This window comes from Melozone crissalis, unplaced genomic scaffold, assembly GCF_028551555.1.
Source record: "Melozone crissalis strain CALT ecotype California unplaced genomic scaffold, PUWL_Pcris_2 ptg000018l_1, whole genome shotgun sequence".
Lineage (NCBI taxonomy): Eukaryota > Metazoa > Chordata > Aves > Passeriformes > Passerellidae > Melozone > Melozone crissalis.
The window spans coordinates 41,483,441-41,501,426 of NW_026535796.1; the positions used below are offsets into that span (position 1 = coordinate 41,483,441).

Sequence of the window (17,986 nt, forward strand, 5' to 3'; positions counted from 1 at the left end):
TACAGTGGTTTTTGTTGATTTGAACTGATATTTCCTGTATTACAGAATAGAGCAATTATTCTGCATTACTTCTATAATTCAGTCCTGTGACTACCCCAAAGCATGAAAATCCCCTAGTTTGGTCCTTCCTGAATTTGTCATTTGAGAATGCCAACAGGCCATGTCAATTTTGGCAGTGGGGTTTAACTGATTTACACTTGTGCTTCCCATTGAGTCAATTGCCTGAGAGACCCAGTAAGCAAAACTCTCTTACATCACCTTATCTCATAAAGATAAAATGGTATTTGCCTGGGTTTTCCTCCTAGAACTGTTCCCATATGCTGTATTCACTTTGGGATGTATTCATACCTTACACAACAGCATCTAATGTGGATATAAATGTCTTTTATGATGTCTCTCTTTCAGAGGCTGATGAAGTGATTCATATTTCCTGCCATCCAAAGCAGCCAGCTTCTGTTTTTATGCAGTCAGTGGTGAAGAATAGGGGTTGTATTCAGACCATCTGCCATAGATGCCTACTGGAGGCATGATGACTGCTTCTCCCATTGACTGTAAATTGGCAGCTCTCAGTAGTATGTGGTCTGAATCACTCAACAGCCTCTGGAATTGCAACACCATAGTAACCACTAACCCCATCTTAAGCACCACTGTAATTTAAGAAATCTACCAGTAAAAATGCATATGTCTCTTTATTTTTTAAATATTCTCTGCTGCCATTAATAGAATTAAGGGATTGGTTCACCTCTTTACCACACAAAGCCACCAGGCTATTAATTCAAATTGTATGCTTTTGAATGAATAAAGACATAGCAGAGTTAACACAGCAGCAAACGGAAATGGTTTTAATTTCCAGCAGTCATTTCTCCATGGACATGTTAGCCTGTATGCAAGATTCTATACAGACAGTGCACACAGAATACAGAGATTCTGTCAAACTGCTCCAGATAACAAAGGAGCTATGAGCACTTTAATTTAATGATAGATCAGTCGTGGGCTGACTAACAAAGGAGTTCCTAGAAAGGTACATTTGACACCCACGTTTATCCAGATTACATAGTGCCATCAGCGTCACTGGTGACATTAAGGCTAAGATGAGAGTTAACTTTGTCCCACTTTACAAAGAATGAGAATTTTTAACCAGATCACTCCAATCTTTGCATAGGTGTTGTGGATGATAAAGGGCACATTAAGACTGTCTCCGTGATTTGTCCTAGCAAAGGAAAGCCATCATGTACATGCTGCTGTTCCATGGGTTTCCATAGGAACTGCTTCTTCACACAGCATTTCGTTTCCCAGTACTTTTCTCCTGCTCACATTTCATCAGCACACATCTTTAGGATTTCCATTGACTTCAAATTGTACTGGTGTGTCTTTAGAATTTGCTTGTTCAGTCAGTCTCTAAGAGTCAGTGTACTTGGTCTGTTCTGTTGTAAAGCTTGTGGAAGTGTAAGAGTAAATTCTAGGGCTGTAAAGGATATTTTGAAATACTTTCATGGGGAGCAGTCAGTCACTGAGAGTTCTGCTAACATGCATGCATTAGACAACCATAAAATACGGTAGTCAATATCTGTCTCAGTTTGTGAAAGTACTGCGGTATCAATTAACTTTTTAATCAGAAGGAAGATTAAGGCTTAGACCTTAGTCGACAGTTATTTTCTGTCTCTCTTGCTTAGAAAGTTACATTGCATCACTATGGACAAAAATTGTTCAAGTGCAGATGTAATGTTAGGACAAGAAGTTTAGGAACAAACAAATCATTTGCAGGGTGTCCAATGCATTATTGAAGCTTATAATGATTAAATAACAGAATTAGCAAGTTTAATGTACGAATGATGTGGACATTGGAGATTTTAGATCAAGGAATCTCTTGAAACAAAAAGATTCCAAGGAATCCCTTGGAAACAAAAAGAAACAAGAAAGAAGATAAAATAAAAGCATAGGAAAAGCAATGAGGGATATTCTACTGGAGTAGCATGACACTGACCATGTCTCAGAAACAGCTTGTTTATGTTGTATGGTGCAGAAGCTATATCACACTATACTAGTATGTTGTCAACTTCAAAACTCTTCATATAATTAATGATTGTAGAACTTCAGTGACATGTTGTAATATCACAGTGAAGAATATGGCACCCTCCCTTATCCTTCTCTATCATGGTTCACTCTATAATGAGAAAAATGTTTGATAAATGGAAGAAATAACAAATATATATTTTTTTCATAAAGAAAGTCTGATTTGTTACATAATATTCTTCAAATTGCTTCTGTACTGCATATGTGTTAATTAAGCACATTAAAGTCAGATTTTTTTTCAAGAAAATTATCTCATTTATAATGGTGAGTTAAGTAGCTTGTTTATAAAGAAAGAGATCTCTAAAGGCAAATGAATAAAAGCAAGAAGAGATCTGAACTGATTTTAATGAAGTAATGAATAAATTATTAGTGTCTTCAGGTTCCTCAAAAAATAATTTAAAATAACTTATCTTTAATTCCTTCTTAGTTTGTTTGTGCAGATGCTGGAACAAAACTAGCTGAGTCAACAATCCTACATAAACAGATGATTGCCTCAATGCCTGGAGTAAGTACTGAATCAAAGTCCATTTCTTAGTTCTGTTGTTCTGACTTTTAAAAAAAATACATCTTATTCAGCTTGCTTTGCTTCATTTTAATGCTCTTTCCTTTTCATTTCTCCTGATTGGCAAGATGGATTACAGGCAAGGTTGAGATGCTTCATTCTTTTTATTAACAGTGGAAAAGTTCTGAATTTGATGTTGCTTCCCTTACTTTCACTGATAACCTTTAGTCATGTAACTGACTTCAGTGGAACCTGTGCTCAGAAAGACAAATCAAAGATCTGCAATTCTCAGTGGGGAGCAGACCAGCTAAATGCATCAAAAAATGGTAGCAGGATGGAAAGCTACAAGCCATTGCCTCCACTCTCACAAAAGATTATCTGATTAAAGAAGGGAGTTAATGGTATTTTCTAGTAATATGTAAGTCATTCATCTATATCCTGCTGATGAGTGTAGCTAAATTACAAGTACTCCTTGCCTGGGCACTGAATGAGTGCCCTGGTGAATATGGGAGGAAGTAGCACAATGGGAGGTCTTGACTTGTTCCATGGCACATGTGACTGAGTACCCAAGCAGATGGAAGAGGGTTAGCCAAGGTTTGCTTTACAGGCTTAGGGAGGAAAACTTGTTTCCCTTTGTGTGTGACAGCTTTAGGGATGATTTAATAGGATCTTTCCCATGTATCTTCTGAAGTGCGTGATTTTTAAAATGCCAATCTTTAATAATACCTTTCCTCCCAACAGGATATTTTAATTTATACTTGCTTTGAATAGACTAATACTGGTGTTACAAGGTGTGATAGGAGCATGATCATTTCAGAAGAAACCATAGAAAATTAGGCTGCCTACTGCTTGCATGAAACAGAATAGGTTGTTGGAGAGAAGTCTTGTGCAACTGAGCATTTATTTTCAGAGACTGGAGTGTAGTCTCTTTCTTAATTCTGTTATTCAATATTCTAGAACCCAGGTTGAATCCTTAGAGCACATAAACTGGATGGAAGATATACTGACAGGGTTCCCAATGACATGTTTTACTGCTTTTTATTCTGTCATGGAAACTGAACAACATTTGAAAAGCCAGGAGGTGACATAGTAAGGGAACATACAAAAATGAGGAGTGCCCAGGTCAGTTGTTTTAAATATAGAATTCTAGCAGTTTTTCTGATTTCAGCCACTAAAACTCAACTGTGGCTTAATAATTCTGTGACTAAAACTAAATCTAGTTCATTTGTATGCTCAGATAGGATAATCAGCTTCTATGCTTCAAAGTGCAGGTAATCAAAAAGAGGTCAAAGAACAGTAGTTTTCTTCTGTAAACTTTACTGCAGAGCTCTGCCCTGAGCCTATGACTTGGGATAAAGTAGATTTTGGTGACTTCAAAAAGATATCTGATTTAATAATATGATCATTTAGCCTCAAAAGTTAAGCATTTCTTTTACTTGACCCCTAAGAATGAGGCATCCATAATTCCTGTTGAATTCAGGTAGCATTTTCTTCACCTCAGACTATTAACATATAAACAGAGGCTTATGTGATACCTAGTGGGTTGGTAGCATCACCTTTGGAAAGCTTCCCTGCAGGGCTCTCTGATCTATTCAAAGCCCTTATTTAATCTGACAGCTTTCTTCTGTTGACTGCTTTATGCACCTCGGGCTCATCTTGTGCTTGCTAAGGGCCAGATTCACATTTCTCACTATTCTAGGAAAAGGATTATGAAAATCTGTAGTGCACAAATACAGCAAGCACCACATTGAGTCCCTTTGTTTTCCCTTTGAGGTTGTTTTTGCTCTGGCACAGGTGGCTTCTCAGTAAGCTTATACCTTTATGGTCTTACTGGAACACTGCATAACTTAATGCCATTAAGATGCTGTATTTTGAATGCTTTTTCTTCAGGAACATACAGGAAATATTCATTGGTTTTTGCGTAAAGGAAAAAACAGAACACATTTCAGTGATGTTCATTTTAGTGATGTTTACACATAAAAGACCTGAAGTTATTTAAACCGTTTTTCCATTGTGATTAATGTGAAAAAAGGACATCTGTGCCTGTGACTGAATTTTGTTTTCTTTGATTGTAACTGATTGGTTCTAATTGCAGAAATGCTCAGCTGCTTGAAAAACCGAGCTGTTCAATTCTCATGAGTTTTTAAGACTTTGATTCTGGACCACCGTAAATTTCAGGATGACATACCAGAATATTCTTGAAAGTTTCATCAGTTGATCTTTTATTGCTGTCATAGATAAGAGTATTTTATGATGCATGAAGAAATTACAGCAGCTGGGCTATCTTCTCATACTATAATCAGATAAGAGGAGATAATACAGTGAGAAGAAGAACATCAAAGAATACCTATTCCTAATGATTTTAACTAAAAAGGAAAATAAAGAATTTGAGACAGACTAATTGTATTCTGGTGAAGCAAAACCCAGTATATTAACTTATTTCTTTTATGTTTTAGTGTGGAACAGCAGCAATGGAATGCATGAGGCAGTATGTTGGGGAAGTGCTGGATTTCATTGCAGATATGCATACCTTAACCAAATTGAAGGTTGGTTCTGGCATATACTGATCTAAACTGTGTGAGTTTTTTGACAAAAATATGTTTTCTGTAAGGAACCTGCCTGGGAGACACAGTAGGAAGTATTTGAGGGTGACTGACAGGTTTTTTTTCTTTCTCTTGTAAAAAAATATTAGTGCTGTTATAGATTAGAGACTTCTGTGGCATCAGTAAAAAGTAGCTTATGTGATGTTGAAATGGAGGCTGATTCTAATATAGTGAGCACATAATAAAAATGCAGGCATGATTTTTCTGAAATGTTGATGATAAGAAAATGTCATACCAAAGTCACTGTGAGAAGTAGTTGTGTTTAATATAACCCAGGGAAACATAAAACTCCCTGCCTCTACAACTAAGTACACGCCTGTGGAGGAGTCCTGTGTCTCTTATAGATAACAAACAGACTCTTAAATTTATTGGAAGTTCAGACATAATTAAAATGCAGTAATTGACCTAAAAAAAAGGGGGTGTCCTTTTTCTAATGGATGCTGTTGTTCTCATTGTCAGGTTATATTCTTTTGAAAAACCAAATAGCTTTAATGGCTGTAGTCCAAACTGCATTTTGGTTTCTTTATATTAGTTAGATGACAAATTTTTAAGAGGAGTGATAGGAAAGTACTTCTGCTAACATAAAATATGTTATTTAGGAATGCATTTCATACAAAGATCCTAGTAATCATTAGCTAATCAAAACCTAAAATCACTGTTTCATGGAGGAACTTCATGTCCCTATTAAATTTCCGACAGAATGGAAATTCTCTAAAATGTTTTGAAAAATAAGTAGCCTAAGTAACGTTGCTGCTCTGAAGCTCATTTATCAAGCAGTGAGATGAGATTTTTTTCTAGTTTCTCATACACTCACTTGTTCACTGTCCCTACTAGTTTCTCATACACTCACTTGGTCACTGTCCCTCTGGCCCCTCAAACCCACCTTGTGTCCCAGAGGGGAACCATATTGCATATTAATAATACTTACCACAAAGGAAGAATCCCAGCTAAACTGAAACTTGTGTCTTGAAACTCTTTGTAACTTTATTTTACTGGACAAAATATTCCCTTTCTTAAATTCTTACCCTGTTGGCCATGATTTCCTTTGAATTTAAGAAAATCGTCTAAGGGATGCAGCCTGTTATGCTGGAGTAGAAATTTACTTCAAAGCACAAAGTAATTAATCATTTGAAGTTGAACTGGATTGCCTTCCCACTCTATTCTCTTAAGTTATTCACCCATTTCTATTAAAGTTCAGAACTGCTTTCAGAATAGGTAGCAAATGAATCATAAGTGAGGCAAGAGATACATCTGGTTTGCTAGTTCCACAGGAAAAAAAAATCAGCTTACGTGAAACCAAGAATGGGGAAAATTTGTTTATACTTGCAAGTATCCTCTCTCCCGTGTAAATGTTTCTGTAGAAAACTTTCTGTCATTTGGACTTTCTTCTTCTGCTCACCTCCCTTGAGCTGTAGTCTGATTTTTAGAATTTTTCTTACAGTGCTGAAGTCTGGTGATTACTTCTTATCCTCAGTGGGACTATTTGTTTTTAAAAATTTTATATATGGATATAGGTAGAACATAAACTAAAACTTAACCTAGTTTTTCCCTTTCATGTTTTGAAATGGGACGAGAAGCTTCCCAAGTCAGTCATCTGGCCATTTAAAACTAAGTCAGAAATTCCATGTTGTTTTGATTTAGCCATGCAATACAGCAATCTGAGGACAAATTAGCTTAATAGGAGAGTCAAATATAACCATAGTTTTATGTATTGCAAACAATAAGCTTTTCTGTCTTATAAAATTAAAAGGCAGTTTTTGTTTAAAGAGATAAAACTTCATGGTTTCAACATGTTTGAGAAAATATTTTAAGCCTTTCTAAGTTTACAAATAGTCAGAACTTCAAGCAAATTCATAGCATCTAGATTCAAATTCTTGCAAGCTAATTTAATATATTTACTTACATTGCTTGGGTTTTATAACAGAAGTGTTATAAAACTCCCTAGAAAATGAGTCTTAAGACCATCTGGTTGTACAATTTCTTGCAAGTGTGTATTATCAGCAGCATTTGGGGTTATAGTTAACAAAGAATCCTATATGATTTATAGGATCAGTAACAATCCTAACAGCAGAAGGTGATTTTCAAATGTTGGTTTTCAAATTTGGAAATTTCTACTCTCTGTAAGAATTCAGAGAACAGACCTGGTTGGAGTTGTTTATTTATATCCAATGTCTTCTTTTGCATATCCAAGAATAATTTTTTGAAAGAGGCTAATTATTTTCAGTCCTGTATATTAGGAACTACTGCACTATAAAAAAGGTATAAATGTTAATTCTCAAGATAATCTGATTTCAGTGTACTGTTTCTATTCAGTTTGTTATGGTTTCTTTTTCCCTTTGAGATAACATCTTAATTGGTAAAGCTTGGCAGGATTTTATTTAGAAAATTCCACCATTTTTGAAGATTTATAATGTATCTGCCTTCATAACTGCCTATCCTTTTAACCTGTCTGTATAACAAAGTCATTAAACATTCATGCTGGTACCTAGGGGTTTTTCCCTTCAAAGAGATTTAAGTAAGTGCAATTTGAGAGTGTAAGTTTCTGTGGTTGGATACTTATCTGGTACAAAAATATTATTGGTTCACTGATTTTTATCCTGTTATAATAATTGGATAACTGATGACCTGATTTTCTTGTGCAAAGCATATGGCTCTCCTTTTAAGCAAGCAACTGCAGTCAGCATGTGTTCTGTTATAGTCTAGTACCAGAAGGTAATGCAAAGTTAGCTGAATAGAAATACAGAAGTATCCCAAGAAGCAGCAATGAAACATCCCTAAAACTGCAAAGCAGAATAAATTATCTTTACAAGCATAAATATTTGAATGTTTCTTGGTGAGAGGTCTGGCCATTTTATTGCCAGAGCTTAAAGGCATTTGTAACTGAATAGTGCAGTATAGCTGACTAGTGCAATATAGATATAGTGCTGGAGAATAACTGAGAGCTTCTTTCTGAACATGTAAATGGGATATTGCACATGGAAGGCATTTCCTGCCCAGATGCTATCTTGTTAAATGGTTAGATAATTTCATTTTTACCTAACCTCTCTGGATATGCAAGCATTATTTTGTATTTATCAGCTGTTGAGTTTGCTGATACAAAAGCTGCCTATACATTTTGCCCAATTTATATTATGCCTTTATATTGTTATATTATGGCTTCTTTGAATTGTGGCCCTCTGTGGAAAGATCTGCATCATAGTGGTGTTACTAATATAGGGATTGGAGAATTTTAAAAAATCTGAGCTTTGTTTTGTAGACACAGTTTGTAAAATTTCTGAGCTTTGTTTTGTAGACACAATTAGAGATTCTGGGAAGGAATTGAAGGAGAGTGAAATAGAATATGCTGGGTTTTGGAAGAATTTAGTTCAAGCAAAATATTCTTTTTGGGTGGGTAGGAAATCAGATCTTTGCCTTGCAGAGTCACATGAAGACTTGTTCTCAGCCACTGCATGAGGACACCTTTGGTGGACATCTGAAAGTTGGTTTAGCTCAGATTGCTGCTATGGAAATCACCCGGGGGAACCACAGGGACAACAAAGCTGTGATCCGGTACTTGCCTTGGCTCTACCATCCTCCTTCAGCAATGCAACAAGGGTGAGAACACTTTTACACAAAATGGAATACTAAAATGAGTTGGAAATCTTCACAAAATTATGTTTCTATAGCCAGATTCTATAGATAAGACCCACACTAGGAAATGGTGGCAGTGGGACATTGAAGCAGCTGCTCAGCAGCTCCCTGATCCTTAACTGAGGAGTTTGTCAATATAATATTTAAAGTACATGCCAAAGGGATAGTGGAGGTAACTCCAGGGGCTTGACTGGAGTAACACTGGAAATTTAACTTGATTCTTGGTCTAGGTGCAGACAGTGAAAAGCACACAGGCACTTGATCAGTCCTAGAATTACAGAAAATATTCTCTGAATTATAGACAATACAACAGGAAATGGCCATTGAAATTGTGGAGTACAAATGAGTGAGAACTGAAGTGTAGGCCTACTGATGTATGATAAACTACTAAGTTCACCTGGCTACAGTTAAATGAGAGAAATCCTGCTCAAGACATGTTTTCTGTCCCTTTTCACTGAGAGAAATCCTGATGTACACTGTTTTATTTTCTAAAAAAAGGAGAGTACTGTCCCTTGTGTTACAGTGACAACAAGTGACTTGTTTTGAGTGTAGTCAAGTGGACTATGTTTAAACAAACCTCTGTTCCTGTCCCAGTTTTGTCCCAGACTAACTGTCCAGGATTCTGGGGACTAAGGTGTTTAGGCTCCAGTCCTTTTAGATACATCTGCATCTGCATATGTGGAGAATATCTGCTTTAGGAGTGCTTAAATCCTTGCATTTTAGTTTCTTACATGTTAAAAAAAAAAGGAACACATGTTTTGAATTGAAAGTAATGAGTTACTTTAAGATTGTATAGGGACTTGAGGAAGAGCATTGTATCAGATTTTATTAAAAACCAAAAATTAATGGAATGCCTCATGGGTAATATGAGTCTTTGACAATGACAGCAAATTAGAAACTAAAACCAGCAGGGAGAGTGGCCTAGTAAATAGTGATTTATTGATGGAAAAACAATTATCATTTTCCTGTGCCTATGAATTCAAATGAGTATTTAGTCAGCAAAGGGACAGACAAGCAGCAAAGGGACAGACAAGATGGCACCAGTAAAGGGCTCTTCCTTTTTAGATTATCTAGGCACACTGCTTTGCAATTAGACACTGCACTAGGCAGTGGACAAATACTTAAGTGTCACAAAAGAGCATAGTCCCTGCACTCAAAAACACAATCCAAATGTGCAAGGAGATGCCCAAGAACACAGAAATTAACTCTGCTTTACCAGTGGAGAGGTGGAACACAGTTGAGGTAAGGCAGCTGCATGGTGTCCAGGGGAGCTGAGAGGAGCATTTCCACTTGGGCAATCCTTCCCATCTGATATCTGTGTAAAAAACTCATTCTGTATGGGAGCAATGAATCTGTGAACGTTTTAACCTTTTGTAGAGACTGTTTTTTAGACCCACCAAATAGGTTCTATTGGACTTGTATGTGGTATGTCAAGGCCACTAAGATCTGTGTGGTTGGAATCTTCCCAATGATCTGTGTCTCCAGCACACTGAGACTGCATCTGCCAACTGTGCATAAGGAGACTCCATATTTTGGGGAAAGCCAGAAAACTTAGTATCATTGTAAAATCTGCTCTTTCTTGACAGGCCCAAAGAGTTCATAGAATGTGTCTCACACATTCGTTTGCTGTCCTGGCTACTTCTGGGGTCTCTGACACACAATGTTGTCTGTCCAAATTCTCCATCATCTTGCATGCCTATTCCACTGGATGCAGGTTCACAAATTGCTGACCACCTTATTGTTATTCTGATTGGGTTTCCAGAGCAATCAAAGGTAAGGGATTATGTGTTTTAAGTAGAGATGTGTTTTGTATTGGCCTTTTTGCAAACATTTATTTTTAGTAAGATAAAAGGAGGGGTAAAAGCTTAATAAAACCCAGGACCCAGGGAAAGAAATCTCTGTACAGTTTTTCTTACATGCCTAGAAGACTGATGAAATTAGTACACTTAAGTTTGAGGTTTGGCTATTTCAAAATGTCTGAACACAGGAGTGAGGAATGAAAAACTGAATTCCAAATTGAAGCTTTAGCAGTGACCATCTCTGTAGCAAATCTCTCAGATAGTTATTTATTCTTGTTGTATATTTGCATTGGATAGCATGTAATAATTTTATGATCAAAATAATTATAAGCAGTGATGATTCAAGCACAACTTTTTTCTTCAAGTTTTCAGGACAAGAAGAGTTATTACAGATTATAAGACATTTGTGACAGTAGTTAAACACAAATATAGCAGCAGTCTTTGACACCAACTAGGTTTTTATTAGTGACAGAAGCAGAATGATCACACATTTATCTTATACCTAAAATAATCCTTTCTTTCCCTCCACTCAGCCAAGACACTTGTGCTTCCCATCCATTTCCTTGGCCTTTTTTTTTGCTCTTTCAAATACCTCTTTCCAGTTACCAAGCAACCATTGCAATGTTTGGTGCAGTCATGCTGCCACAGAGCATGAATCCCTCTTGCTCTCGCAAACTGAGAAAACATCTCTGACCAGAAGCATCTTTCTTGTAATGAAGTGGTTAATGTCCAGCAGTCCTGGAGGCTCAGACACTGTGATATATAACAAGGATTAGCAAGGAGCCATGCTTGAGTATGCAAAATGAATTCTCTTTCCTTGACTGTTTCCTTGTGACTATGAGCAGGCCCAGCAAAGCAGAAATGGATGGGAGATTAACAGAAGAGATGTAAAATCATGTATTTTATATGATAATTGTCCTTTCAGGTTCTGAAGTGGAGTCATATGTGCCAGAGCCTTCAGGCCTTCCACAGATTGCAGTGGAGATTTCCATTAAGAAAGTTTCAGAAATAATCCTAAATATCTGTTTTGCAAAACTAACTTTCTTTTAAAAGGACTGACCTTCATGCCAGGCACTTAGATGGCATGGGAGCATATTAGCAAATGCAGTTTTTATAAATATAAAAAAATATAAAAAATATTTTATAAACATGGAAAAGAAAAAGATGTTATCAAGTGTACTTGACTTACTAGTTCCTAATGGGAGGGAAACATGGGAAAGTGAGGGGCAAAACTGCACAGCAGGACACGTGACAGGGAGTGAAAGCCTCTGCACTGTCTCCCAATTGAGTTATTTAAATAAACATTTTCTTCTATTTTCTGTTTTTACAGACATCTGTTCTGCACATGTGTTCCCTGTTCCATGCATTTATATTTGCTCAGCTCTGGACAGTGTACTGTGAACAAACAGCAGTAGCTCCGACAGTCCAGAATCAGAACGAATTTAGCTTTACAGCAATCCTCACAGCCCTGGAGTTCTGGAGCCGAGTGACACCCAGCATCCTGCAGCTAATGGCACATAACAAAGTGGTAAGTCAGGTGCTGCAGACAGATTTAGCACAGATTAAACTCAGAGGAGGCTTGGCTCTGTTTCAGCGGAATACAACAGGCTATGAATAGCATCATAAAGTGACTTTGATGCTTTTGAGAAATTAAAGGATAGCTAATTAGTAGTGATTTAACCTCACAGTGGGCCTGAAACAGGATGTAGCCAGAATCTACCTGAAACAGCATCAGGAGCTTGAGCTGCTGCTTGTTGGATTATGAGCTCCTTGCATCACATCTCATTTTGTACATATTCCTGCTCTTAAATGTGGTCTGTTGTTTTATCTGACTCTGCCTTATAGCACAAATGAACTGTTCTAGGATAATTCTGTGAATATCCATTTGGTTATTTTTTACCATGTGATGGTGAAAAAACACTCAACTGCTGACAATTGGCCACCCATAATTCATGGGTTATTCATCAAAAATAAGCTACATAAATATCTCTTGAAACATTTTTGAGTAATGAATGACTAGAAGGAGGTATCTCTAGAGATAAGATTTAAAAGGGAAATGTTCACTGTGTCCAGAAATCATCCATATAATTTTCTTGGAAATAACCTTTAAATGTTTGTTTATCCCAAATACTCTCTTCTGTTGGAGCAACTTTGTACAATAAGAACCCAGAGGGCTTCCAGCAGCCCTCTCATAGCTGCTCCTTTGCTTACCCCTGACTAATGATTCTGTGTGCCTGCAGGCTTAGGGTTAAGAGCTTGTTTCTGATGGGAAAGGCCTGTTGTGTTTCCTGACAGTCCAGACATCCCAGACAGTCATGACAGATCAAAACTTTTTAACTGAGATGTTCACTAGTAGTTCTGGCTCTGGAGAGCTTGAGGTTAGCTTTGGGAAACATTTCTACACATGGCCCATTCCTCTTAAGGTAGGTCTTAAGGTTTGGGTTTTTAAGGTTTGCTGCTACTAAGGTTTTCATTCCTGGTTTGTTTGGGTTTTCTTTTTATTTTTAAATGTAGATCTGCTATGTGTATAGAAATTGCTTTATATAATTTCCCTGTCCCCATGTGAAACATCTTCCATCCCAGGCAGGTATGGACCTTGCCCTTGTAATTGTAATTGCATGGACTGCAGTTGAAAGTCTTAGCCAGTTATCATTTCCTGTGTCTTGTCCATGTCAGGCAAGAACCACCTAAAGCTGTCCCTAGATGATATTTTAGCCTCTGACATGGTGGGTGTCTGTGGGTCACAAGCCATTGCTGGGAACAGCAGTTCGGGAAGCTCCATTTGAAGGAATGGGAAGTGTGCATTGTGTTTCCAGCCAGCCAGTTGTTTAGTCAGATACAAAAGCCTCTTGTCAAGCCCTAGGATGAGAATATGACTGGGAAGTCCCAAGTTCCAATCCTTTCTCTGAAAGTATATCATTATGCAGCTTTAGAGCCACAGTTATTAAGCTCTCTGCCTCAGCTCTTGCTCTGTGAAATGTAGATAGTAATACTTGCCTGTCTCACTGGGGTGTTGTAAGGTTAGTTAGTTAGTGTTTGTGAAGCACTTTGAAGATGAAAAGCACAACATAAAAGCTGAGTTTATTATTATCAAGAGGAATTTACATGTAGTTTAGACAGGCACTGTAAATAGTCATTGCTGGCTCAGGATGTTTGTCTTGTACCTGTGACTTTACACAATATAAAACATAAAAAGCTGTCTGCTACCAAATAACTGATATTTGCATCTGTCATACATTATGATACAAAATGGAAGAATTATGGACTAGCTGTCAGTTCAAAACAATACATTGTCTTTTGATGGGGGATAAAAAGATGGGTGTTGTGAGGACGTTAATTTTCAAAGATTAAATAAATAAAAATAACAATTTCTGACACATAGATTGATGAGAATTGCATAGTGAAGACATAAAAAACAGTTTGTGATGTCTGAAAAGAGCAAAGCCAAAGACAGCTTGTTTTGATGTGTGGTAAGAATTAAAATACATCAAAGGTTGAAATACTTAACACATAGCTGTTACCACATTGGGGTAAAACTAAACAAAGAAAAACATCCCATATGTGCTCATGTAATATTTCATCTTGTGTGTCAGTGGTTAATAAACTGCCTAGCAAATACAGTAAGATTCTTCTTAGAGGCTGTTGGCTTATCTTACTACATTGTTATGCTGGATATTTATTTGGTTTTACGCTTGATTTTTCTTTTCCAAGATGGTGGAAATGGTGTGCCTGCATGTGATCAGTTTAATGGAGGCTTTACAAGAATGCAACTCTACTATCTTTGTAAAGGTAGGCATACCCTACCCTGAATATGTACTAAATTATATTGCCTGATTATTCTGATTTCTAAATGTATTGTCCTGTGCTTTCTCTTCCACTCAAAATGCCACAATATACCCTAGCAGAGCATACTGAAAAATAAAATCTGTGCTAAGACCAGACCACAATCTCAAATTCAAGTTCTCCTGATTTTTTTTTAAATGAACATCTAACCTGCTTCCTATTTCCATTGCCACCAATGTCAGTAATGATCTTATTCTTCTAATAGACACAACTAATGTCACTGACTTTGAGAACCTCTAGCTACAGCCTGAATTTTCAGCCATTCTGCATCTTTTACTCAGCAAAAGTCCTTTGCTGATCTCTTCTGTGTTCTGAGACTCACATTCTTTTAGGTGGTTAACAAAAACTTTTTGCTACATTGATTTTCCTGTTATTATATGAGTTGTGTCTTTGGAAATCCATAGTCAGTTTTCCATCACACTGTTTGCAGAAGGGTTGAGGTAGTCTCACAAGCATAAATCAATTTTACTATCCTTTTTTATGTTTTCCCAGTGCAAGAGAGTTTCCACATAAGTAGTTAAGGTTAATATAGTTCTTCTGTTGCCATAAAGGAAATTTCTGACTATTGCTTTACTCCAGTCTTTTATGATTAAGCAAGAATTGAAAATAAAGTAGCTAAAATTGAAGGTCTTTATGTCAACATGAAAGTATTCACACTCATTGTGAAAATACAGATTTGTAATGGCTTGATTCACTACAGAAATTCTGTCACTAAGGGCTGTTAAAGTGATTATGGCTGTGTCTGAAAGACATATGGGCTTCTCTTTTAGCCAGTCCAGGATGTTCAGAATTTGACAAAGATGAAGAGTGGCTTTAAAGCTGTGAAAAGAGAGGCCTTTAGGGCCAAATCCCTGTCACAAATCAAATGAATGCTTTCAGGGGGTTATGTTTGAGAGCATATATCAATATAATGCTAAGTCAGGTTAAAAGGACATTGTTGTTACTATAAAATCAAGCTCATAAAACTGTGGAACTCTGAGTTAAGGTGCTAAGCTTTCATGTTTAGTGGGTGGGAGATGGAAGAGAGAATTTGGGTGACCAAATCCCCTTTACCTAGTGAAATCCTGCATGAACAGTATACATGCATAACATTACTGTAGGATTCATAGTTCCAGATTACTATTTTTTCTGAACTGATTGTAAAAATATTTATTGTAGATGTGAAAAATAAGTGCCATGATTTAGGGACTTACTGTATGCTTGAAGTCCTTCAGAGACACAGTGATGCAAAGCTTATTCACACAGGAACCAGTGAGTGGCTTCTCTAATTAAAAAAAATCAGATTTGAGAGAGTCTCTTCTTCAGTGACTGTGAAATGAAAGTGTTGAACTTTTCTGCTGCTTTTCTATGTCAGAGGAACTGGGAAAGTGGCTATACCAGGTTAGGCATTGGTGTTGGAGACCAGTACCTTGCTGGTCACATCTTTGACCATCAAATGCATCTCTGAGGAACTTGGGTGTCTACAGTGAAGACAAGAGCAGCTTAAGGCCTTTTGCAGAGACCCAAGGTTTTTAGGCAGCCCCAGAAGCTGCAGTGTAGCTTTTTAGGGAGCTGGACAGGCAGCAGATTTGGAGAGCCAGAACAGCACCGTGACCAGCCTGTTGTACAGCCTGGTTTCCCTTTAAAATTTAAACTGGAATCAATATAGTTCTGTTGAAAATATAAACTCAAAATTTTGATAGTGTCTGACAGCACTCTATTCTTCCAGCTGTTCTTTCTGACTAGTGTTTTGTATTCTTCCTTTGTGAAGAAAATCTGGCTTAGGATTAGTTAACAAAACTCAAGTGCTTCCATAAAAATGTCTTCTTGTGTGACTTATCTATCTGGCAGCTGTAGCACTAGAGGGTTTGCTTGCTTGTGCATGCAGCAGAATGTTCATTTCCTTAAATATGTCCAGACCCTGCAAGACAGAACTGGTGCTGGAGGACAAAGATCTGTATCTGACCTTAGACTTGTCCAGAAGAGATATTGATAAAAGCTAGTTTCCATGAGTGCCCTTTGCAGTCAGTATTTTTGGACATGATTCATCTTGATCTATTTTAGATACTTGCTTTGGGACAAGATGAACTGAATGTGAAGTGCTTGATTCTCTCAGCTGACTGTAAAAGTTGTCCAGTGAATTGGTTCAGATGCAGAGGGGTACCCTAAGTTTTCTACCTGGCTTCCCTTCTTGCTTGATGTACTTCTGACCCCAGTCCTGCCTCCTCTGGCTAACTCCACAGGAGCTCCATCAGTGCCAGACTGAATTGTCAGGGATGTTTGTTGATGGCAGTGGGGTGTGGAGCATGGCCTCCCAGACCTGTTCCCTCCTCACCAAAACCACACCTTGGGATTGTGGTCACTGAATCTTATTGAGCACTTCATTAGTGTGAGAGCCCATGGAAGGGTGTGCAGAGCTCACACATCTGCTGCATCTGGCTGCATTCCAGCTCTTTTGGCATTCATCTGTCTGTAAATGCTGTGGTTTGACTATGGTTTTTCATGTGGTAGACTAAGTAATGAGTCCTGACAGAGTTGCATGATTCTCCAGCAAGAGAGCACTGAAATTGAAACAATTATCATTCCTTGCACAAGGGAAACAGCTCCTTATCTAATGTTGTCAATAGTGATTAGGTTTAACTTGCAGCTCCAGTAGCATAATTGGTAAATTGCAAATTTTAATGCCATTTGGAGGAACATTTTAGAACAGTAACCTCAATGGTTAAATTAATATTGAAAAAGATGAATACTTTTGCTAGAAATGCCTCTCTGGCTTTCATAGGGCTGTCATGTTTCACTTCCTCAGAAGAAACAGTTCTATGAAGAGCAGGAATCTGAAATATGTGTAACTCCAGTCCAGTCAGAGCTGACAAATTTTCAGACCTCCTCACCTTGTCATTCTGGATAGATTTTACCTGTGCTTCCCAGCCTACAGAATATCTCACATTCCGCAGTGAAGCGCTGATGTGACTAGTGGCTTAAAAAATGTTGGTCACCCTTTAAATATATGACCTGTTGTTAAGAACCACCGCATTTTTTTCCCATTTCTTGATGTATACCTCACCATGCAAAATGTTTAGTCTCTTTATTCCAATATTGCTCACCTGCACATACAGAAACACCCTTACAAGTAAAGTAATAACTGACTTCCTGTAACAAGTTTAATTCTGTGTTTTCATCATTACCTCAAACAGGATATCCATAATTGCTACAGGTGATTCATCAAGCTATAGACAAGGGAAGCTGGCTTCTTTACAGCTGAGATTTACCTTCTCCAAGCACTTAAAATAACCCCATTTTCAAATTTGTGGTTCAGACCGTGCCAATTCAAATGGCTAAATGCATTAGATGTATCCTTCTCTGCCTCACAGTAACTGTAGCATGTTTACAGTCACTTGTACAATAACAAAATGCACTTCTTCTTGCAGCTCATACCAATGTGGTTGCCAATGATACAGTCAAACCTAAAGGTAAGTTGTTTCTAGTGCCTTGCCCTTTTATAGTATACACTTCTGTAAATTTTAAAATAATTTACATTTCTGTAAATTCTGGAAATA

General features: G+C 37.4%; 1 protein-coding gene across 11 annotated transcripts in view; it reads left to right on the top strand.

Annotated features, from left to right (window-relative positions):
• UNC79 (unc-79 homolog, NALCN channel complex subunit) overlaps window positions 1-17,986 on the top strand; it is a 107,898-nt gene that overhangs the window by 88,272 nt on the left and 1,640 nt on the right. For 10 of the 11 annotated variants that reach the window (XM_054276462.1, XM_054276469.1, XM_054276463.1 and 7 more), the window contains 7 exons: window positions 2,501-2,578; window positions 5,032-5,121; window positions 8,597-8,772; window positions 10,395-10,581; window positions 11,938-12,135; window positions 14,319-14,396; window positions 17,858-17,899. In XM_054276462.1, coding sequence (XP_054132437.1) covers window positions 2,501-2,578; window positions 5,032-5,121; window positions 8,597-8,772; window positions 10,395-10,581; window positions 11,938-12,135; window positions 14,319-14,396; window positions 17,858-17,899 — 849 coding nt within the window. Of the gene's footprint in view, window positions 1-2,500; window positions 2,579-5,031; window positions 5,122-8,596; window positions 8,773-10,394; window positions 10,582-11,937; window positions 12,136-14,318; window positions 14,397-17,857; window positions 17,900-17,986 lie in introns of those variants that run through there. The other variant, XM_054276467.1, reaches the window with a different exon arrangement.